This window comes from Hippichthys cyanospilos, chromosome 22 (assembly GCF_059441005.1).
Source record: "Hippichthys cyanospilos isolate Australia breed blue-spotted pipefish chromosome 22, RoL_Hcya_1.0, whole genome shotgun sequence".
NCBI lineage: Eukaryota > Metazoa > Chordata > Actinopteri > Syngnathiformes > Syngnathidae > Hippichthys > Hippichthys cyanospilos.
The window spans coordinates 2,132,002-2,154,307 of record NC_142390.1 but is presented as its reverse complement, the minus strand read 5'-3'; the positions used below and the strand labels follow the sequence as shown (position 1 = coordinate 2,154,307).

Below are 22,306 nucleotides of genomic sequence, written 5' to 3'. Positions count from 1 at the left end.
AGCGGGGGGCGTTGCCAAGGAGATTCTCTCAGAGAGCGGGTGTCACCGTGGTAATGTTAAGCCAGCGCCATGTCACTTCACGTCGTTGGGAGCGAGCGGGGTGGGAAAGCGGGAAAAAACAAAACCTGGAGCAAACACAGTGGGGTGGATTGTAACTTACCGCACACTTTACTACCATCACCTCCAGGTGACGGTGACAGTTAAGATGGAAAATCCTCTTAAAGCTCTTGGCCACATGCTAACGTATCAGACCTGCCTGCTTGTGAGACATAAAAGGGAGGACATCACATACAGGCTGAACGGAGGACGAGACGGCTTCCATCAAAGCGGGTTCAAACTATGAATTTGCCCCAATGGTTGTCATGTGCGAGCTCTGCGGACATGGTCACGAGGAGCCATGCCAACAAACCTTCAGAACTAATTAGGTCACACACACACATTGGTTATGTTCAAAATAAAGAAGAACTCATTTAACTCATTCAATGCCAGGGACGTATTTTAACGGACATGCAATCCCAGATACTTAATTCTTTCAGTGCCATGGATGAGGATTCTCATCTTTTAAAATATTAATAACAATAATAATTCATAAAGTTCTCGTCAAATGCATTTTTTTTGCCCGTCTGCGAAATCTGCAGTTGAAAGTTTTCCAAAAAAAATTTATATTTGATGTTCTTATGACCCTTTCAAAGTCAGCCCAAGTTGGGGGATAAAAAAGCCAGAAAAAAACATCCAGGGGTTAAATGTTTATTTCCTCTCATTTGCCACTAGGTGCCATGTTGAGTGTGCAAGAGCTGTAATACCAAATTTAACACATCAACTACCTATTTCCATTTCACTAAAGGGTTTACTCACTTTTGTTGCCAGTGGTTTAGACATCGATGGCTGTGTTTTGAGTTATTTTGAGGGAACAATAAATTTAACTCGTTATATATGCTGTACATTGAGAACTTTTAATTGTCTCTCAAAAGGTCATTTGTTTAGTGTTCTCTCATGAACTTATATCGTAGAAATGTGCGAGGTTTGTGAGCTACTGTATCTTAAAGGTGAATTAATAAATAATCTCAAAACTGTACAGATATAACAGAAGCATTCATATAAATACATTCAAATGTTATGTAATACAACTCTTTTAAAAGGGCTTATACAAGTGAAATTGAATGGCCCAGTGTTTCCTATATCGACGTGACTAGCCCGAAGGAGAAATCGTGGTGGGGATTTTCCACGGCATTTATGGGAAAGTCCACGACGTGCATGTGCAAGAATAAATAAGGAACTGCTCCCTCTCGATAAATTGTTCATGTAAATCTCGATGTTGGATTGGAGGATCTTGAGCAAGCATATATGATTGGTTATTTTTTATTTTTAATATATTTTTAGATTTATACGTCTGGGAAGGATACGTTTAAAAAAAAAAAAAAAAACAATAATAGTGATTTTCCTTGAACCGGAAACAACCCTCTCTGACTGCTTCCCTCTACCGAACCAACAAGATGCGGACAGATGAAGACTGCAGCTTCTGAAATTTTCACACTTTTATTTATGGGATCATTTCAAAGCCACTTCCATTCCGGATAAACTTAATCCCTACTAAAACCTTAGCAGGTCCTGGTTTGCTGTTGGAAACAATCTTCGGCAGCCCTTGCGACACATTTAAAGAAACAAGACACACGGTGAGTTTGATTTTTCTGCGTTTTCGGCATTTGCGTGATTTAACGTGACACACATGGGTTGAAATATGTGAATTCGCGCATTTTGTGCTTTTTGTAGGTTATGTCAATGTTTTGCGAATTTGGTGGGTTCTCGCTAATGTAGCGTTGAATGGCTCCCGTTGAACGGGATTTTCTCACACGACTCGTTTTCATTTTCGCCATGTAATTTAGCGTCATGCACGACCGGAGTGGCGAGTATATGCTTCGATAGAAAGTCGAAGTTATGTTTCAAACGAAACAGCTTAAACGCATAAAGTAGATGGAACAAGTTAATGTACGTTGTTAAATGTGTACGGGCTATAACCGGAAGTGAAATGCGAATACTGAACAGTAGTTCTCGTGCTTGTTTCGGCATTTACTACAACACTTGAACTTACCATTAATGCTATACTTCCGGATTTGTATTTATTTACACTGTTATTTCCATGTACACTGTTGTGCTCAAACTGTGAAAACCGTCGGTTTCGGACTGATAACGGAACATAGAAAAACGTGATTGTTTTCTTTATTACGTTTTGTTTGGTAACCCCGCATTCTGAACTGTTTTATGGCTTAATTTGAAACAAAAAATGTGTGCTCAACTCATGTTTTCATTGATGAATGAGAGCCATTTTGCAAAGTCTGATATGTGAATTTTAGAAACTCTGTCTTTATGGAAATGTATTCATTTTCATTTGCTTAACACAGGGTTTTTGCAGCTCACCTGGGGTATGTTTCCAGCTATTCTGAAGCTCTACCTCTTGGGGACCGCCGTGACCATCTTCGGCTTCATCTTCAGTTTTGCAGAATCTGTTGGCGGCCTAATGTTTGTCGAGGACCGCCGTTGGATGCTGGAGATGGAAAGAGGTCCAACGCACAAGTATCACGGAGGGTCTTCTGTGACCTTTCATGTGGACCGATGAGACAAGGGTGCAAAAAGTCTACATGATGCACTTTGTGGAATTGTGGCAGCTTAAAGCATGACGAGAGCACTACTGGAAATAGCTGAGCCAAAGACGAAAGTGGACTGCACATTGCAGAGCGATGGAGCGATTTCAGGATCAATAGTTTTGTGTGAAACATCTCTTAATTTAAAAGGAGAAAATGCAAAGTGCTGTTTGTATGAGTGTCTTTTAAATTTATGCTTATGTATACACCTGCATTAAAATGAACTCATTGTGTCTCAATATATGCCAAAAAAGACCACAATTACAATATAAATAATAAATGAAGCTGCATGTTTACTACAGTTATTAAATGATTTTATAATATTGTATTTTATTATTTTCATTATATATATTCATGATTTATATTATATGTTATATTTGCTATTGATAACAAAATATTAAACAATTCAAATATTTTTTTTAATTGAAATATTTGTCAATTTAATTAGCATGAATTTGCCAAATATATATTAAACTAATTAAAGAAAAATATTACCCCTTTCCCAAATATTTAATCACAATAGATTAACCAAGTCTTAAAGGGGAAAACGTTAATTTTAAAATATCAACTTTCTACAAACCTTACCCAACTCCTCACAGTTTAGAATCAGAAGCCTGTTTCGCTTTTTTCGCCGGGTGCTTGAGCATGCACACAAAGTGAATCCTAGCACCCTCATATGTATAAAATTAAATATTAAAAAATGTTTGGATGCATGCAATAATGAAATAAAAGTGTCATTAAATAATTAAACGTTTAATTAAATAATTAAATGTTTTAATTAAATGTGTCATTAAATAAGTAGTTAATTATTTGATTAAATGTTTTATTTAATTAATGAAACTATTTAAATAATTACACTTTTAATGAATTATTGACGCATGTAATTAATGAAACTATTGGTTGACACTTAATATTTAATGAAACATTCAATTAATAGTACAGTATTTAATTTATTGAATTTTGGCAATGATGTGCCACCCTCGTGTGGACATTTTTATGTACTACACTAACCTTAACTGAACTTTTTTATTTACGTATATAGCCTTTTCGGGGAGTGTGTGTGTGTGTGTGGGGGGGGGGGGGGGGGGGGCATGAAGTCAAAACTTCCTAAAAATTGCCCGTGCGTGCATTGTTCAAGGTTATTGCTTTTTTTGAAAAGAAAAAAAAGCCCACATGTGTGCCCCATTGGTGGATGCGGGTTTCAACACCTGACGGAGAGGACGCAGCACTTTCCATTGTAAATAACCCCCCCCCACACACACACACACACCTGCCTCTCGGAACACACACACATCCCGCCGAGCGGTTCCGGAACCAGTCATGATCTGCAGGCGAGCCTTGGTTCTCTCCGTTCTGCTCCAGTTCGGGGCCGTGGCCGCCGCTACCCCCGCGGAGACCTCCAGGGCTTCCAGCGGGAGTGCCTTCGAGTCGTGCCGGGTCAGCCTGACCCCCGCCGAGCATCAGGTTCTGGACGACAACACCCACGAGGTGAGAGTTACTTTAACGTTTTCTTAAAGTCCACCATCTCCATCTGCCCCTTTAATTCAAGGATCTGTTTTGTGTTCTCTGATCGTGTTTTACTCGCGTAAAATCGTGTAGCGTTCCCTCATCGTTTCGCGGTACGACATTTATGTATTAAAAGAAAACTAACTCATTTTAGTGGGTTTTCATTTGTGGACATGACTTTATTGCAGTTTTTTTTCTCACTATTTTTCTTTCTAAATAAGACCAGGCAAAAAGATATCAATTGTATGTATTTATTTTTAAATGAAGAAACTAAAAAGGGTAACAAAGTTTATAAAAACTATTGAACAAATTCAACTTTTTTGTGTATTTTCATTAATGACCATAACTTCATTGCATTTTTTTTGCTATTTTTCCTTTATATTTTGCCACTTTCAAGTCAAACCAGGCAAAAACATATCAATTTTATGTATTTATTTGACAAAAGAAACTTAAAAAGGAGAACAAAAAAGCCTAAAAAAAAACGAACAACCAAATTCTATGTTTTTTTGTGTATTTTCATTTTCATATAGGTTTTTCTCTTTGGTATATGTTGGCATATGCAAATGTTTTGCATTGATGATCCTACTCGTTAACATTTGCATTGGAACATTTGCTTTCTAAAGAGTGTCCTGACTCCAAAAAGTTTGAGAACCCCTGCCCTAATTAATGCATGGTTGTTTTCGAGAGTTTTTCAAGGTCTGAACAACTTTTGGTGTCTTTGCTTTCAGACAGGCTTTCATGGTGACGACGGCTCCTATGTGATTCTCACGTGGGTCGGCGATGGCACCGGGGTGAGTGCGGCAACAAAACACGACTATACGATTACACAAACAACTTTATAAGCACAGCTCTATCTTATTAGGTCATCCTGGTCTTATCCACCATCAGCGCTCCCATAGACACGTTCCTCGAGGGAGGCTCCTCGCGCCTTTACCGAAGGTAGCTCGCCAACAACAACATCATATCAACACCATGCTAGTTCGCATCAACGATGTCCAATCCCATGTTTGCTTTCTAGTACCGATTACGGCAAGTCTTTCCGAGACATCTCGCATAGTATCAACCACACGTTCATCAAAGAGGAGTTTGGAGTCAGCGTCGGACCAGGAAGTTCTGTGAGTTGGAAGCCAAAGAAAATGCCGGTAGATGCCTGTGTCGGGCAAGTTACTTCAAAACTGTCATTCCAAAGTAATTAATTACAATATAGTATTACTAATATTATCGTATTTGAAAATTCAGGCAAATATTGCATTGCTTTTACATGACTCTCAACAACATAACTGGAAATATGGACACTTTTAATCGGTCTTATTTGCTGTTCAGATGCATAATACAAATCTTTGGCCCGGAGCTCCAAGTCACTAACCAAAAACGGTTCCCATAACTTAACGCTTGATCAAAACAGGTGATATTAACCGCTGACACGCCCGTGGTGAACCATCCAGGTGGCATCATTTTCACCTCTACGGACGCCGGTGCCACCTTCCGTTTCATCCAGCTACCCTTTCACCTGGTTCAGCCCATCACCTATCATTTCCTCAACCCTGACCTGCTGGTGGCGCTTAGCATCGACGTGAGTCACGACTGAGCTACTTTTGAAAAGTGCAGACTATTGCAAGCACACAACACGTCACACCTTTGGGTGAAAAGGGTAAACACAACCGTTCCTGTTCCTGATTCGCAGGGTGCTCTGTGGCTCTCGCTGGACTTTGGCGCCATGTGGACAGAAGTGCATGATGGAGTGAATTCTTTCTCATGGTGAGAATAAACAGGAAGTGACACACAAAACCCAAAGCCTCAGAGACACCTTGTAAAACACAAGATGCTTTTTTTTTTTTTTTTTTCATTTGAAATCATAGAGAAGCTGAAGTTTTGGAACATCTATTTTCAGGGGAGCTGGCGTCAATTTGTTCTTCACTTGCAGCAAAGCCGACACAAGTGAGTTCAAACTGGCAACTTTACAGTGGAGTCAAAAAGTATTTGCCCCCTTCTTGATTTTTGTGTTTTTTTGCTAGTTTATCACTCGCAAACGTTACATTTCAACAAATCAATAGTGCCTATGTTTTGCGTTGCTTGAAATAAAATGCTTCCCTGCAGCAAAATAAAAGCTTTCCTGCAACATTTAGTTCTTGGATCGAAGCTTTTTGTCAACTACAAGTCCCAACATGCATATCAGGCAAAAATTTGACAAAAAGAGCATGATGCCAAAAGTAAAGCCTGGTGGTATGGGGCTGCTTTCCTTCCTGGACAACTAGCTGCGATTTCTTATTTTGTAGTGGATGCAGAAGAGAGGGATGATCTACAGCTGAAGAGGACCAAAGATCTCGGAAAGACCTTCACTGTCATCCACGAGAATGTCTACAGTTTTGGTTACATCGGAGCTTTTCTCTTCTTCTCAGTCATGGAAGAACTGGTGAAACATCTTGAAAGAACATGTCAGTAAATGCAAACCTTTGAGATGACGTTTGTGTTCTTTTCTTCTCAGCGATCTCCGAGGGTTATGTATTTTTCGTCCGACCAAGGAGACACCTTCAGTCGGGCACTTCTCCCGTCGGCCTCAACTGAACAGGTGAGATTTTTTTTTTTTTTTTTTTTTAAATAAAACACGTTTATAATGTTTTTTATCAGGCATAATCAAGAAAACCAAAAGTCAGAACTAGATTGAAAGGCGAACATCATTTTGATGAAAAACTTTGAAGATAACAGCTGATAACAATGACCACTTAGAAGCTTGTGATTGTGAGAAGCAGCTAACTCAGATTAGCTAAAGATAACATAGTACCGCTGTTCACTCGTTTTGTTTGTGTGTTTGCAGTTTTACTCCATCTTGGACGGAGACGAGGACATGCTCTTTATGCATGTGGACAACCCAGGAGGTAAAAACAAAAATACCTCAAAACATGGCACGGACATTTTTTTTTTCTTTGTTGCGATGGAAATCTTCAACAGCAAAGACTGAACTGGTTCCACGAGTTCTTGCAGCTGCTGACAAATCATTCCATCATACTCGTCGTGTTTGCGAACACCACGCCAGCAGCACGGTGTTTTCTTACCTTTTTTTTTCTATCATTCCCATCAAGCTTTTTTTAACATCTTTGTTATATAAATGACCCCAATTCCCTCATTTTTTAAAATCCTGGTATTAATTTGATAGGACTTCCGATAAGTAAGTAAATCCAGAGGGCTCTAAGTTTTTATCCACCGAAGAGAGACATTTAGCTTGTGCCACAAAAGGCTGACAAGCATATCTGGAGATCAGGGTGTATCACAAGAAAACACACAAATACACTCCCAATGTGTTTGTCGGCTATTTTAGCTGACCTCATGGCGGCGCATGACAGATTTATGGCTTGATCTAAAAAATGTAGACCTACGTCCAAAACTACTCGATTGGACTATGCTCGCTTCATTTACGAGAGATGAGCATAAGGTAATTTGGACAATGCTCGCTTCATTTACGAGAGATAAGGTAATTGTAATCGCCGATTTCTGAAAATTATTCCTGAAATTGGCTTAATTGAGAAATTGAGATTTGTGGCACTAGAATGCACTCTTTTAGTACCAGACATTTTAGAGACTGCTTTAGCATAACACTTGAAAAAATTACCTGAGCCTTGAACAGAAGTGATGTCATTCAATCACTAATGCGTAATTTTACGTTTTTAAGGGCCCACGCATGCAAACCCAGGTACTTATACAGTTTTTATATACCGGGTGTTTTTTTTTCAGATATAGAGTGTCTAAAAGTATTCATTGATTTAGAGTAAGACAATAATTTAGTTATCAAATTAGCAAAGAAGCAAAACAAATGGACGATGCCTTTTAGCAAGTTATGTGCAAGCTATGTTAAATGTAGGTTAAAACTGATTTTAAATCAGTATTCATTGTTTTTGTTTTAATATTTTCTCTCATTAAAAACAATGAAAATGGTTATCCTCCATTTTATTTCTTGGACCATACCTCCCAGTTAAATCTACCCGAACGAAAAGTCCTACAATATCAATGTCAATTTCTATAGACACCTACTTCGGGACAATGTACACATCAGATGACCGTGGCATCCTTTTCTCCAAATCCCTGGAGCGCCACTTGTTCGACGGGCAACGCAAGAGCGATTTCCGGAACGTCACGTCACTCCGCGGCGTGTACCTCACCAACAAACTGGACAAAGGTAAGGCTTGTGGCTTTTCGCGCCGGGTGGAACACACCGCCAAAGAGATTTCAATCGATCTTTCAGACGGACGAATCAGATCGGTCATTTCTTTTAATCGAGGAGGAACGTGGCATCGGCTTTCCAAACCTCAAAATGTGGACTGCGGAAAAGAAGTAAAAAATGTATGTAAAACATGGTTTGGATGTGTATTTTATATTTGGCCAATCTGTTACCTTTTTTTCCAGTGCAACCTTCATATTCACGGAGAACACAGTCGCATCAATGGCATCGTCCCAATGCTTCTCATGTCTGATCCCACTGCTGTTGGTCTGGTCATCGCACATGGTAACAATCGCTAGTTTTATCTCCGTATATGCTGTTTGATATGGCGTATAACTCGCCTTTGCTGTAGGCTCGGTAGGTGATTGCCTGTCATCATGGCAGTATCCAGATGTCTTTGTGTCCTCTGACGGGGGTTACAACTGGAGAGGCACGCTCAGGGGTCCCCACCATTACAGCATACTGGACTCTGGCGGGCTCGTCGTAGCTGTGGAGGCACGGCGCGAAGGACAGGTCAAAACAATCAAGTGCGTGTCAAACAGGAAGTCCTCTTGTTGTCTTTAGCTCTCAAGACGTTTGGAGGTTAAGAATGAGACATGATCAAGGCTTTTAGATGTGGAGACTGACCAAGACTTTTGGAGGGCGGGACCAAAAATAAGACTTTTGAAGGTTAATAACCAGATCGAGACCGATATAAGGCTTTTGGAGGTCAAGATTTAGACAAGACCAAGACATCTAGAGTTTGAGATCAAGACAAAACCAAGACTTTTGAAGGTTGAGAACGAGATCAAGACTTTTGGAGGGCGGGACCAAAAATAAGACTGGCGCTGTTTTGGTAAGACCTCCTGAGAGAACCATTTCCCGTTCCTGTGCTTCAGGTTCTCAACAGATGAAGGCCAGTGCTGGAAATCGTACAACTTTACCGAGCAGCCTTTCTTCTTTGCCGGGCTGGCTTCCGAGCCGGGCACCAAGGCCATGAGCGTCAGCGTATGGGGGTTCCGTCCCGAGGACGACAACCAGCCCATGTGGGTGGCGGTCACCATTGACTTCCAGAGCCTCATCACAAGGGAGTGTGAGTTGTTTTTGCCGGTACTATTAAGTGAACCCTGTATGCTGGTGGCCAAAACGTCAGTTCTGGGGCTGTTTTGCTTCCTCGGGACCTGGACAACTCTCTGTGATCAACCGTAATATCTGATTGTCCCAAATTTGAGACTGCATTCTGATGTCCTCCAGGTAATGACCACGATTACGAAGAGTGGTTGGCGCACTCGACAAAGGGAGGCACCGCGGAAAGGGATGGCTGCATCCTGGGTGTCAAGGAGACGTACCGAAGACGGAAGAAACAAGCCGTGTGCCGGAACGGTCGCAGCTATGTCACGGTAAAGAAGGAGAGCCCCTGCTTGTGCACACGGGAGGATTTTTTGTGGTGAGAACATCACATCAGAACCTAGTGGATCCATTCAGAAGTCATTCTAAACAAACTACCCTTTGAAACAGCGACTACGGCTATCGGCGCCACGAGAACACGTCAGAGTGTGTGCGGCAGCCGGACATGCACAACAAAACTTTGGAGATGTGCCTCAATGGAGAAGAGGATGAGCTCCTCACGGCGGGCTATCGCAAGGTCCCAAGTGACCGCTGTGAAGGCGGGTTTTCTTCTCAGTTGGCGGTCCAGACTGTCATCAGACCTTGCGGGGTCAAACCCAGCGCCGATTCACCCGTTGCACACCCCACAGCACCAGTGACACATTTCGACACACCGGTGAGGAGCTTCGACATCTAAAATCCATTTTTAGGACACTTTGGGAAATTTTTGATGTTTCTAGCGAGAGAGGATGGTGCTGATACTGGTGTGCGCTGGCGCGGGTGTTATCGTCCTGGTCGCCGTCGTTTCTGCTCTGGTCGCCGTCAGGAGAGGGGTTTATCAGTACAGGTGAGCTAAGCAGGTAGAACAAATACTACTTTTACAAGCATTTTGGCTGATTGTTGTTTCATCTCCTGTAGAGCGCCAGAGTATCGCTTTTCCAATCTCCAGATTCAAGATGATCGCGGTGGTGTCACAGGAAATCTTGAAAGTGCCAACAGCAGCAACGGAACGGTCTGCCCGCAGGATTCAGATAATGTAACGATCACTCACATCAACTAATGAGGGTTTTTTTTCTATTTTATTCTTGAAATAATTTATCATAACAATTTTGTCATAACTGTCTATTTTTCAGCAAAATCTTCTGCAGTGATACCCACTTCTGGTCTGACATAAGAGCGGATTGGGAGAGCATAAACAAAATGAATTAGCTATTTATTGAAATCCTTTCGCTTGAATTGCTTTGCTCCAGCTTTTATTTGTATTTTTTATTTGAAAATGATAAGGCATCGATGTTAATGCTACTCTCGTTTTATATTGTTTTTATATATATATATAAATGAGTTATAGATGAATAATGCGCAAGGCAAATTACATTAAAAAACGCTTTCATAGTGTTTTGGGTTCAAAAACCTTGCTAGTTATTACGTAGAGAACCAGTTGAGGGCGCTACAGTGTGCCCTACCTTTGATGGAGCGAAGAAGAAAAAACTCCGGATGTGAAAGAGGATCGTCTCTTTGAGATTCAATCTCACCACGACACTATATTAATGAATAAACTTCCTAACAAATTATGCAACTGTTGTCCTACCGCATCGACCATATTAAGTAGTCTAGTTTTTTATTTTAAATTAACAAACACGTGGTTTCACAAACCTCCCCGCTGCCAGCGCTTGTTTTCTTTTTGCTTGTGGAGAGTGAGCCCTCTTTTCGAATAGAGCAGCTCAAGTGTCACGTCTGTACACTACACTGGAAACGCTTGTTAAACCGTTGCCCGTATTACCTGGTAAGTTATCTACTCGTTCAATTGTTGTAACAATATTTTCATTTAAAAGAACATTTTAATGCAAATGCTGTCCTTTATTTTAATGGTTCTGTTTACCAACGGCGTTTAGAAACAGGGCAAAGAAGGTAACGAGGCAGCGTTTTTTTTTAATTCTGGTATCAAGTTAACTTAAACCATTATTTTATATCACTGTATTCAGGCGTAAAGTTATCTTTGACGAGACAAATTGTTTTTGAGGTTAAAATGAAATTAGTTGAGCTCCAGTGTCACCTGGACAGTTACTACTAGTTTCGCCAACTTTGGGTGGCAAGTAGCCAACGGGAAGTAGTGTACTTCTTAGATAAAGGTAAAACTTCTGGTCTGTCTAAAGATTCCTGTAATAATTGTTTGAAAGTAGATGTGTGCTTGGTTGTTTCAGGGCGGCTGGAAATTGATTTACCATGGTGCGAACTGCAGGTAAAACCCCAAGTGGATTTAAAAATGATATTTGAGATTTTGTGGATTTTGACACTAACGATAAAGCAGTCCTCAAATGTGTGTGTTTGTTTTTGTTTTGTTTTTCTACCTAGGTATTTTGAGGTTGGCGGCGATTATTTTAGCCTTAATCCTCGCCATCTATCTGGCATTCCAGCTGCTGGAGATAAAAATGGATTTCCAACTGGGAAGCAGGATGAGTGAGTGATTTAAAAAAAAAAAGCGCAGAGGTTGGGAATGCAAAATGCTAGGATCACTACAACCTTGTTTTTGTTTTTGTCCTTTAGAAACATCTGCTCTCAAAAAAGAAGGCTGTAAGTGTAATTTGTGTGATTTGAACACCTACTATTGGACCGCTCACAAATCTGTGCAAAAATCTCTATTGAACCAGCAACCAAACCAGTTGGACACAAATGTGGACTTTCCAAGGCGTGTCCCATGGGTCAGTTTGCCTTCAAGATGGCGAGTGGCGCAGCCAGCGTGGTGGGACCCAGAATGTGCCTGGAGGACAAAATGTAGGCGACTTTATGACTTTGTGTTTGACGAAGGTGTTGGAATGACAGGGAATTGTAAAGTCATATACGTACAACCTGGCGACAGTGGGCGTGTCCTCTTCTACACGCATCTAATTGATATCTCTTTTGCTTTTTTTTTTTTTTTTTTTAAAGGCTCATGAGTGCTGTGAAGAACAACGTGGGACGGGGAATCAACATTGCCCTCGTCAATGGTAATGCCGCACCTTCCAGCGTTAGATGGTTATTGCTGGGAATGGGACGAGACACGAATCGCAGTATTTTTGCAGTATTTACATACAGACTGTGATACGCCAATATTTCACTATCATCAACAAGAAAACCGAGACAAACTTGTGGATAATTTATACCAGACGCTTGGCCAAACCCTGACAAGATAAAATACTGTTATAAGTACAGTAAGTCTTTTTTTTTTTTTTTTTTTTTTTTAAGTTCCCTGAATAAGTGGTTGAACGTGATTACAGAACAATGCGTTGTTTGGAACAGTCGTCACGACTTAGTAATTGGCAAGATTTGTTGAGACATGCTTCTGGGAAGAGCTTCAAAATAAAGTTATAAGTTATAATTAACTCATTCAAGCCCAAAGATGTGTTTTGACGGTTTTTGTTTTTTTTTTGAGGGGTGCATACATTCAATTCCAGGTTCTTACGTTTTTCAATGCCCAATTATTTTGCTAATGGAAGGTCTAAAAATTGCTGGTCAATCCATTATTTTGGATAATCAAGTCATCAACTATTCATTTAGGTATTGATTGAGGATTAAGATTTAGGGATTTAAGTACTAAAGTACAGAATAGATTATTTTAAGCAAAACACTAATCAATTACTAAAGTAATGAATTAATTTAATACCAGTCATTTTCTTTAGTCACATCTGAGGAAAAAGATGTTTAAAAAAAAAAAGCTAGATGCCTGGACTCTTAAAAAAAGGTAACAATATGTCTATGTAATATTGATGATTGAATGTGTTAAAACAGATTACCCTCAGGCCGCAGAAATGTGGATGCCGCGCTTCAAATGGCCCCCTGGCCATAGTTTGGACACCCAGTTATTGCCTGTATTGAATAATTCTTTTGTCGTTACACAGGAAGAACAGGAGAGCTGAACAAAACGGACTCCTTCGACATGTGGGCAGGAAGTGAGCACCATATTAATGCAAAGCTAAAAATGTCCGTGCAGAAAAGTGTGTCATGTGTCACCGCGTTCCATCCTAGACGTTGCCCCCCTCATCCAGTTCCTGAAGGCCATCGAGGACGGGACGGTGGTCATGATGGCGTCCTTCGATGATCCCTCTACTAAGTAGGGACCAGAATCTTCTTCTCAACCAGGAACTCCCGCTCTTACTTTACGTCGTTTTCATTTTTTCGCCCTCAGGCTCAACGACGAAGCGCGGAAGCTGATCGCGGACCTGGGAAGCTCGGCCATCAACAGCTTGGGATTTCGGGATAACTGGATCTTCGTCGGAGGGAAAGGAATCAAGACAAAGAGTCCATTTGAGCAGGTAGTGTTTGGAGCCAGTCTTTTTATGCAAAGCTTGTGTGTATAAATATATATATATATATATATATATATATATATATATATATATATATTTTGGTTACTTAAACACTTATAACAGGAACCCTCGGGTTTTGAGTGTGAGTGTTTTGAGAACACTGTCATTGCTCCGAAAAAATGATGAATTTTGATTGACCCACCAAAGGCCCAACTGCAATTATTTATTGTCGCAATTAACACAAAGCATTCATTTTAGATGAAGAATGTTCCTTTCCCGTCTTTTGTGGCAGCACATCAAAAACAGCGCAGATACCAACAAGTTCGATGGCTGGCCTGAGGTCCTGGAGATGGAGGGCTGCGTGCCTCGGAGGGAGGACTGACCCCCGCCGCCTTACACTCCTAATCCGAGCCGTTTTCGGTCCAGTTAGACTCTTTACCGCCGACAATCTTCCAAAGGGCTCAAGGTGGAGTATCACACCAATGAAAAAGGGATGTCTGCTGGGATACCGTCATACCTTAATCTACTTAGATTACATTTATTATTATAATTGCACTGTCTGTTCTGCCTGCTAACCCGCCTTCGCTGTGATCCAAAATGTACCAACTCCACTGTGAACTTTGTAAATATGTTTTGTTAGGAGGATTCAAATTCATTTCAATAATGTAAAAAATTCTAGTATGTTTGAAATGTTTTTGGACCATTAAACGACCTTGCTATTATTACTTTTTCTACATTTAGTTGATAGGCTTTGTGGTTAGTACAAATGTTGCCTTTTATTTTGAAAGATGAAGTAAAAGGTGTGGTAGACCGCCATTAACTGACGTACTTGAAATACTTTATATTCCTCTGTTTTAAGGAGCTGAAGAGAACAGCCGTTCAATATTCAGCCACTAGAGGGTGCTAACATACTGATAAAGCAGAAGCGTTAATTAAGGCAGTGACAGTTTGTGGCACTTCTGACCCTAACAGCCACTACAAAAAATAAAATAAAATTAAGAACACAAGTAAACGGCCAGAAAGTATCGTGGGAATTAACACACAACTTTAATAACGAGCGTTTTTTTTTTTTTTTTTTTTTTTTTTTTTTAAAGCTACCTGGTAACAAACATCAACAATTCTAACTAATGGCATTTCCAAATAGATTATCACCAAAACAAAACGCTAGATTATTGTTAGGAGTCTATGTTATTTCATAATTTTTTATTCATTTTTTTAAGATGACTGAATGCCATTCTACACTTTCAACTTGATTCTAGTTTATCACTTGCATCACCCCAAAATTCTCCATTCATTCCCAATGAGGCTCAACTTCCCATGGATATTACCAATCATTTCAAATTTCAATCGCATTATCTATATATATATATATATATATATATATATATATATATATATATATATATATATATATATATATATATATATATATATATATATATATATAATTAATATTACACATTGTTACACATTACAAATATTTCACATTTAATTGCAATTTCAAGACATTTTATCTCATTTAATTCACCTTGGGAACATATTTTTAAATCACCAACATTTTGCACATTCTTACAAAATACCAATTTTTCAAAACCAAACATTCCCATATTCAGACAAATTCCACATTAATAATGCCATCTTCAACAGTATATAAATCATATTCAAAATATTCTAATTTCACTTTGTTCAGATAACTTAAATCTGTGGTTCTCTAATAGGGGTACTAGAAACACAGTTGTTGTTTTTTTTGAAAAAAAAAAAAAAAAAAACAAAGAACCCGACAAGTTCAAGTGCAGATACTCTTTAAACTGTGTCAACACTTTACGGTATTCATCGAGGTATGCATTATGGGCGATGTAAGATTTTCAGAACCGGAAACGGAAATCAATTCTGTTGTGACTTCCGATGGGTCCTTGAAAAGCTTCATATCTTTGGAGAAGCCTGGATGAAACATTATTGTACAAACATAAATTGTGTAGGTTCAAGTGCGGATACTACTCTGGAAACTTGATGGACACCTGACCAATTGTCTCCCTGTATGGCAAGATGGCTCGGACTTTAGACACACAAGGTGTGTCACGTGATTGCATGGACTCAATTGGGCGTGGCCGACAGCGGGGCATCCCAGTCTGCAAAAAAAAAAAAAAAACGACCATGAAAAGGAGCACGTATGACCTACTAAACATACGATACACCGCCATAATAATACCATACCATAATGTTGTTGAGCCACGTGAGTTGATGAGGAAATACCCCCAACATGAGTTTGCATCATATGAGTACGAAAACGGACTCCTTAACGGTCGTTCAATTGGTTTCAATGTAATGTCTGCCCTCTTGTGGCGATAATGATACAACGCAGGCACCTCTCAAACAACGTAGTTTTGGTTATGACTATGCGAATGGTTCAATTGTGACCGCGATTGAATTATACCAGTTCGAAGTTTATATTTGTATTTATTTGCTTGCTTATTTATTAAAAGGGCATAGAAATCACCTGTGCACGTAAAACAACAAGCAAGTAACGCCGTAAAAATATTATACCATAATAACAACTTTACATGTGGACTGATGATAAAAGTGGTCGAGCCAAATGAATTCATGAAGAAATGCCCTCAACATGAGTTTCCATCTTTTCCTTTTTTTAAAAAAATATAACAGAAAACTATACAATGCCAAATAATAATAACGAGTTTCCTTCTTTTAAGCACGAAAACGGCCATCAATTGGTTTCAATGTGCAGGTCTGCTCTCTTGTGGCGATAATGCGACACCGCAGGCACCTAACTTTACTTAGTAGACGTAAGTGAGACTCGCATAAAAGAACGCGTATAGTGTGATTTTCCATCTATTTTTAAACATTTTAAATTAAAAACATGCGTAATAGACGCGCTTTTTAAAGAAGAAAAAAAATTGAAGCGGAAGATGACTTTGGCGCGAAAGAAGTACCCAAACCAGGAAGTGGGCAGTTTTTGAATTGCTGGCTTGCTGCAAATGGACGCCGAGCGATCTTATTTGCTTCCAAGGGTAAATGCAAAGTGCTCTTTTTGTGTCTCAATGTGTGCAATTCACCAACACTTGTGTGCTTGTTTAGGTTTCATTTCGCGATATCGGAGATGATTGCAGACTGGCGTGCACGTTGGGAATCGTCAAGTGGCTTTCCACAGGTGTGCTAATTGTTGCTCACATTTGTTTTCTCAGTCAAGCCAGCACGCACGCACGCTCGGTTGGTTGGAAAATCTTTGTAATTTCTTAAATGTTTTATCCTCTAATAACTTTCTGTGTCGTGGCTTGTTGCAGGTTTTCGACACAGCATTGAAGGACGGTTTGTGTAATCGGATTGATAGCACATATCAGGGAAGCATTTAATTTCTTTTTTTTTTAAATGCATTTTCTTTTTGTTGCACTTGAATGTTTCGGTTGTTGCATTGATTTCCGTATTGCTTTATGTTGCTTTTGGGGCAGATTCGTCTAAAATACTCAGCGAAAGAAATCTGAGTTTTTCCACGCTCTAATGTGCAAGGAAGTATCAAACAAGCAAGTAGACGGCTGCGGTCACATGCGGAAAGATGGCGGCCGGTCGCATGGTAAGCAGCACGCAAATGTTTGTTAACGTTGTTTTCCGTCTAGTTTGTCGTTTCCTGCAAGAAATGTTTGTTTGTTTGCAGGATTTTCACAGCCGTCTTGGAAGGTTTGAGCACAACACGGCACAAGTCTTCCGCGTTTTCGTCATTTGGATCACATTTGTTTCCGTTTGTATTCAACCGTGTCGAAAATGCAGATTGCAATCTTTGTTTAGCTTTCAAATGGCTTTATGCTTGGAAATTGAACGGTTACGGATTTTATTTGGTTCTATTGAACATTGTGTTGTGTGCCTGTTTTTTGAAAGGTTTTCACATGCAACTTTGTTGAATATTGTACTTGAGTGTTTTTGCTTGTTTGCTATGGGGGAACTTTACATTCTTTGCACACAAATAAATGAGGTTTTTGTACGGTCATCGAGTGGCGTTAGGGTTCAAAGCGCGGTCCACCTAGCCAGGTGTACCGGATTGCTCGTCCATTTGCAGTCCACAGGTGCGGCAAGATGGCGACCGACCTTTACTCAGTTAAGTGTGCACATTTCTCTTTGCACTTCTTGTTCTTTCTCGCAAGTGTAGTAATGACGTTTTGCTTGTTTCAGGATTTTTGCACGGCCACGTTGGAAGGTTTGAGCACTTCACAATTTCTAAAATATCATGCATATGTTATTTTTCCTTTTCTGTTTTTTTTTTTTTTTTTAAATGGTGGCCACCATTTTTTTTTTTTTTTTTTTTTTTTTTTTTTTAAATCTTTGCTGACCAAACAGTCTTGAAGGCTTTCAAATGGGAATTGAACTGTGTGGGCTTTTTGATGAAGTATTTGATTTTGTTGAATATTGCAATGCATTTTATTTTAGGTTGAGTGTTTTATTCTGGGTTTTTTCATGTGCGTATCTGGTCTTAAAGATGGTCAAAATGGAGGTATTTCCATGACTGTCCATCCCATTACCATATAATTCAATTACCAAACTTCATGATTTTGACTAACCCCTGTATTGCCTCATTTGCATCAAACCTCTGCTCCGTTTTCGGTCAAAATAGTTTCTTGCCACTGTCGTTCGGTGACAGACTCACAGCGCCTAAAATTAGGCATTTTCTCCTGTCGGACGTCGCCAATAATTTCTTCGCAGCAGGATCAATTTGTGCTACGCCGCCATTTTTGCAATGTAAAATGGACTTTTCAATTTGAGGTAAGTTGTCTAAAATAACATGTCCAATCTTGCATACTTGATCATTTATATTTGAATATTTTCGAGGATATTTCACTTATTTTATGCTAATTGTTTTTCTTTTTTTTCCTGTAGAAATAAATGCCTTCCACATAATATCAGCAAGAACTTTGAATGTGGGCAACTTCTGTGGACCATTGAAGGCTGCAGACTCTGATGATTTAAATAGCTTGTATGTGACATTTGTGCTTTTTGTAAGCAATTTTGTTGCTTCTCCCAAATAAAGAAAGCTCATTTGAATGTATCATTTGCCCTAGCTCCCCAGAAGCCTTCATGTCATACGCACAACCATCAATGGTGCTGCATGCCGCTGAGGTAATCAAACACCTCATATGATATGCATGGGATGGCTATATATATATTTATATGTATTCATATATTGTTTTGTCTAGATGGAGTGAGTTGTAGGAAGGAGCCAATTGGGACAAGACACCTCAGCTAACCTTCACAATGCTATAAGAATTGGTAGCTAGGAAATGCATTCGTCAATGGATGTCCTCACAAGTATATCAGTGTATGTTTACTCTGTCACTAACTCACTGGGTGCGCGTTAATTAAACGGCGGCTGTTTGTGCTATCTGCTCCGTTTGAGTTGCTTTTGGTGTCGACTCAAAGTTTTGTGCGTTTCAGCGGAGAGAGAGGAGAGGAGAGGACGGGCGAGACTCGGCACCAAAGTCGGCGCTCCAATCAAGCGAGGCTTCGTCCACCCGCTTGCGGCGCCACGTGAGCCCACGCGCTTTGTTTCGGGACGATTGTGCGTTGACAGGGTTGTGCAGGTGACAGGGAGGAGACTCGTCTTGTTTTCTTGTAACCCGTTGCAAAATTCTGTCCTCTGTAGCCTGCCGGTCCTGCAAGGGGGCCGGCCGCTCCGTCTTTGCTCTCTTAAGGTCTCTTCTGCAGAATTCTTGGAGTGGTGCTGTCAACCTTACGGTGGCTGACAGAAATGCGCTTGATTTTCGTAGCAGGGAGTGTGTACTTCTTTAGGTTAGGAGGAGCCAGATGAAAAGAGAAGCTGGAGGCCACAAAACACGCGGCAATTCAGTAAGTTGCGCTTTAAAACGAAAGTTATTGAAGTTATTGCGCTTTTCATTTCTGAACGTAACTCTTTCTGTTTAAATTCAAATCTCTTTTTGTTGCATTTTGTCTTTGGAAGGGACAACGGAAGCAGCTGGTCCATAAGTGAAGACCGAAGCGGCCCATAAACGGAGTATCAGCCGTCTGAGGTCTGTCTGCAAATCGGGCTGCTGTTTGAGCTTTGTTTTGTCTCACTCTTTCCCAAGGTGAAGGACTCGACGTTGACGTCTCTGTCCGTCGGCCCCGAGTCCACTTGAGAAACCAAAGGTCTTCAGCCGTCAGTCGCGTCGCCACGTTCTTTCACCGTTCATTTATCGGTTTTGTTTCTTCTCCCCCTGTGCGTCACAGTAGTGGGAGGAGCCAGGAGATGACCGTACGAGTGAGACGGGGGCTGTCCAACAATATGCGGAGCTGGGACAGGATAAGAGGCCTAACTGTGTCCTAAGTACAAACGTGTTTTCAAATCAGCGCCGCTGCCAAAAGTCAATGTGTGCCTTGTGCTTGCTTGTTTTGCAGGCTGCGAGAGGAGCTGCGCTGAAAAAAGACTCCTAATGTTTCCTATCTTGAAATGTAAGCGTACATATATATTGTTTTGAGGAATAAAGTATGAAATATACATATAGTTTCAAAGAATAAATCACACTTTAATTAGTCTGAGCTCAGCCAAAACTTAGCTTTTCAGACCCCAATTTTAATGTTTTTTTGATGGAGCGATAAAACCAAATCAATTTATAAGCGACACAGGCACATTTGTTTGTTTTTCAGGTCGCATGGAGGCCGACGAAGGAGCGTTTCCGCAACTGAAGAATCAAGCAGCACACGGCTAAGTATCATCCGTCCGAGGAGCACCTGCAGTTGGCGAACGCAAGAGGGCGGTAGTGAGCTTTGTGCGGTACCTTGGAGTGAAGGGAACTTGTTGCTTGTCATGTTGTCGGATAGGTGATGGCGGTTGTGTTGGTAGTTGCGGCTTGGACGCGCGTCCGTTTTTTTTGGCGTAGGGATGTTGCTGGCCAGCGAGTTGTTTTAGATGGTGTCGGGATTTGGAGCTGCTTTTGGTTGTTGGAAGTGTGGGAAGGAGATGGTTGGCGATCGGCACAAAAGGCCTTTGTGTCTGGTTTGGACTTGGGGAAGCACTGGATTGGTTAAGAGTTACCGAGGGGAATTGGACCACGCGCTTGCGTATTAACGCAAATCAACTGCCTGTTATTTCTAATATTTCTTCGGTTTTATTTTTGTTTTTTTGGCAGTTAATGGGGGACCAAAGTGGGAGTGGAGCTTCTTGTGCCTGTGGACGACAGCTGTGCGTTTCCTCAGCCTGCCTCTTCATCATCGCCGTCAGCCCGGGCCGCCTCTTCGTCAGCATCAGCACCACCAGTCCGCCAACGCGTCGCGGTCAACCAACAAAAGCAAAAGTCTTCCTTTTGCATGTTATGTTTTTATGCCTTTGGGTTCTATGATTAGCAAAGTTAGCATACATACGGTCTGTCAAAATGTCAACATTTATCCAAAGAAATAAAACTTGGTGAGCGACAACCAGCCAAAAAACAAGTGCCTTTTTTTTTTTTTCTAATCTTAAAATGTGAAATACAGGACGCAACTATAAGATTTTGAAAGTTTTCACCAAATAGTTCTTTCTCAGGTCATCCTTTTGGCTCATCTTCAGCTTGAATATCAAGTGTCTAGCATGCATAATTCTGTCGCTTGCAGAGTTTGTTTGTTCGTGCATAGCCACACCTTTCCGATACGAACTCATCTCGAGCCACTTGAAAACTTGCGTTACGCCTTTTATGCTTTAATTACGCGAAGGGAACTAGCTAGATTCCTTGCCGCTTTATACATATATTTTTTATGTAACGTGACATTTGGTTGTATGGTGATAGAACTTTGAAATATTTTATTTTAAACGTATAATTGAATTCAATGTACACAGATACGTGGGCGTGCATGCAAATAATTCAACTAGGCGCTTATAATGCCCCCCCCCCCCCAATTAAAGAGACGCTGCAAGATTTAAGGCGTTTTTCATTAAGAATGCAATTAAATAATTGGACGTTTAAAAAACTTAGCAAGAATGTGTTTATAACGACAGAAAGTGTGTTTTAAACAAACGTTCGTCCAGTTATGAAATGATATGAAATGATAGTCTGCCATGTTTGTTAAAGCTACCACAATGGTACTTGCAGCACTTCCTGCTGTCCATAATGAGATTTGTTTTGTTCTTAAATAAACGTTTCGGATGAGTAGACATGCAAAACGCTGAAGCTGGAATTTTAAATCTTGATGGTAAAGTGTGATAAAGTGTCTTGTGCACGCGTGTTAGCTTTTGTAATGGCTGGAGTCGAACTCCTGCATAAAGGTGCGCGCATGCACGGACTTAACCTCTCGGCCAGGCCAGCTGGCAGGAGCGCTACACAGCTTCCAATACAAAGAAGTCCTTCCAGCATGTGACCCCGCTCTCCTTGATGAATCCGTCATCGAACAGTTTTAAACAAACGCGGCTGCGCCCCGGCTCAAATTTGCTCACCCTGAATGCTGTAGTGTGATGCAAATGAACAGTTCATCATTACCATAATTCGATTATTATTTGTAGCTTTATCAGCCGTTACATCATGGATAACAGCAGAAAATTAACTCAAAACGTATTGTTTCTGTTAAAGTGATTTTAATAGTGTTAGGAGGGGGGAATACTTCACATTACT

The 22,306-nt window shown here is 40.4% G+C and overlaps 2 protein-coding genes and 3 long non-coding RNA genes across 5 annotated transcripts; all 5 read left to right on the top strand.

Moving 5' to 3' along the window:
• The first annotated feature begins 101 nt into the window (after positions 1-101).
• Positions 102-2,965, top strand: LOC148405386 (uncharacterized). Its single transcript, XR_015864109.1, has 2 exons — positions 102-1,673; positions 2,400-2,965. It is a non-coding gene; the product is annotated as an uncharacterized LOC148405386 (long non-coding RNA).
• A 994-nt stretch (positions 2,966-3,959) lies between these two features.
• On the top strand, positions 3,960-11,016 carry LOC148405385 (sortilin). Its single transcript, XM_088405809.1, has 20 exons — positions 3,960-4,127; positions 4,874-4,936; positions 5,008-5,084; positions 5,164-5,260; positions 5,551-5,718; positions 5,830-5,903; positions 6,037-6,083; positions 6,422-6,558; positions 6,631-6,714; positions 6,961-7,021; positions 8,164-8,316; positions 8,383-8,480; positions 8,544-8,643; positions 8,711-8,885; positions 9,237-9,430; positions 9,592-9,784; positions 9,856-10,120; positions 10,185-10,291; positions 10,363-10,480; positions 10,578-11,016. The coding sequence occupies exons 1-20, from the start codon at positions 3,960-3,962 to the stop codon at positions 10,593-10,595; spliced, it is 2,397 nt and encodes a 798-aa protein (XP_088261935.1). The 3' UTR covers positions 10,596-11,016.
• Positions 10,592-14,449, top strand: fam3c (FAM3 metabolism regulating signaling molecule C). The gene is made up of 10 exons (XM_088405820.1): positions 10,592-11,227; positions 11,646-11,683; positions 11,797-11,901; positions 11,989-12,015; positions 12,093-12,216; positions 12,370-12,428; positions 13,320-13,370; positions 13,447-13,531; positions 13,607-13,733; positions 14,020-14,449. Exons 2-10 carry the CDS (start codon positions 11,668-11,670, stop codon positions 14,107-14,109), a joined length of 684 nt encoding a protein of 227 aa, XP_088261946.1. The 5' UTR covers positions 10,592-11,227; positions 11,646-11,667; the 3' UTR covers positions 14,110-14,449.
• A 2,127-nt stretch (positions 14,450-16,576) lies between these two features.
• Positions 16,577-17,718, top strand: LOC148405383 (uncharacterized). The gene is made up of 4 exons (XR_015864250.1): positions 16,577-16,753; positions 16,821-16,893; positions 17,027-17,313; positions 17,395-17,718. It is a non-coding gene; the product is annotated as an uncharacterized LOC148405383 (long non-coding RNA).
• A 327-nt stretch (positions 17,719-18,045) lies between these two features.
• Positions 18,046-21,140, top strand: LOC148405382 (uncharacterized). The gene is made up of 7 exons (XR_015864105.1): positions 18,046-18,705; positions 18,791-18,848; positions 18,926-19,047; positions 19,164-19,574; positions 19,687-19,874; positions 19,956-20,177; positions 20,373-21,140. It is a non-coding gene; the product is annotated as an uncharacterized LOC148405382 (long non-coding RNA).
• The last annotated feature ends 1,166 nt before the right edge of the window (positions 21,141-22,306 follow it).

Bases quoted from the DNA above. Each gene is read 5' to 3' on its own strand.
- fam3c (XM_088405820.1), top strand. The intron at 12,217-12,369 runs GTAGGCGACTTT...TTTTTTTTAAAG, and splicing joins ATGTGCCTGGAGGACAAAAT to GCTCATGAGTGCTGTGAAGA. The intron at 12,429-13,319 runs GTAATGCCGCAC...GTCGTTACACAG, and splicing joins CAACATTGCCCTCGTCAATG to GAAGAACAGGAGAGCTGAAC.
- LOC148405385 (XM_088405809.1), top strand. From the start codon at position 3,960: ATGATCTGCAGGCGAGCCTTGGTTCTCTCCGTTCTGCTCCAGTTCGGG. The intron at 4,128-4,873 runs GTGAGAGTTACT...CTTTGCTTTCAG, and splicing joins TGGACGACAACACCCACGAG to ACAGGCTTTCATGGTGACGA. The intron at 5,904-6,036 runs GTGAGAATAAAC...ATCTATTTTCAG, and splicing joins GGAGTGAATTCTTTCTCATG to GGGAGCTGGCGTCAATTTGT.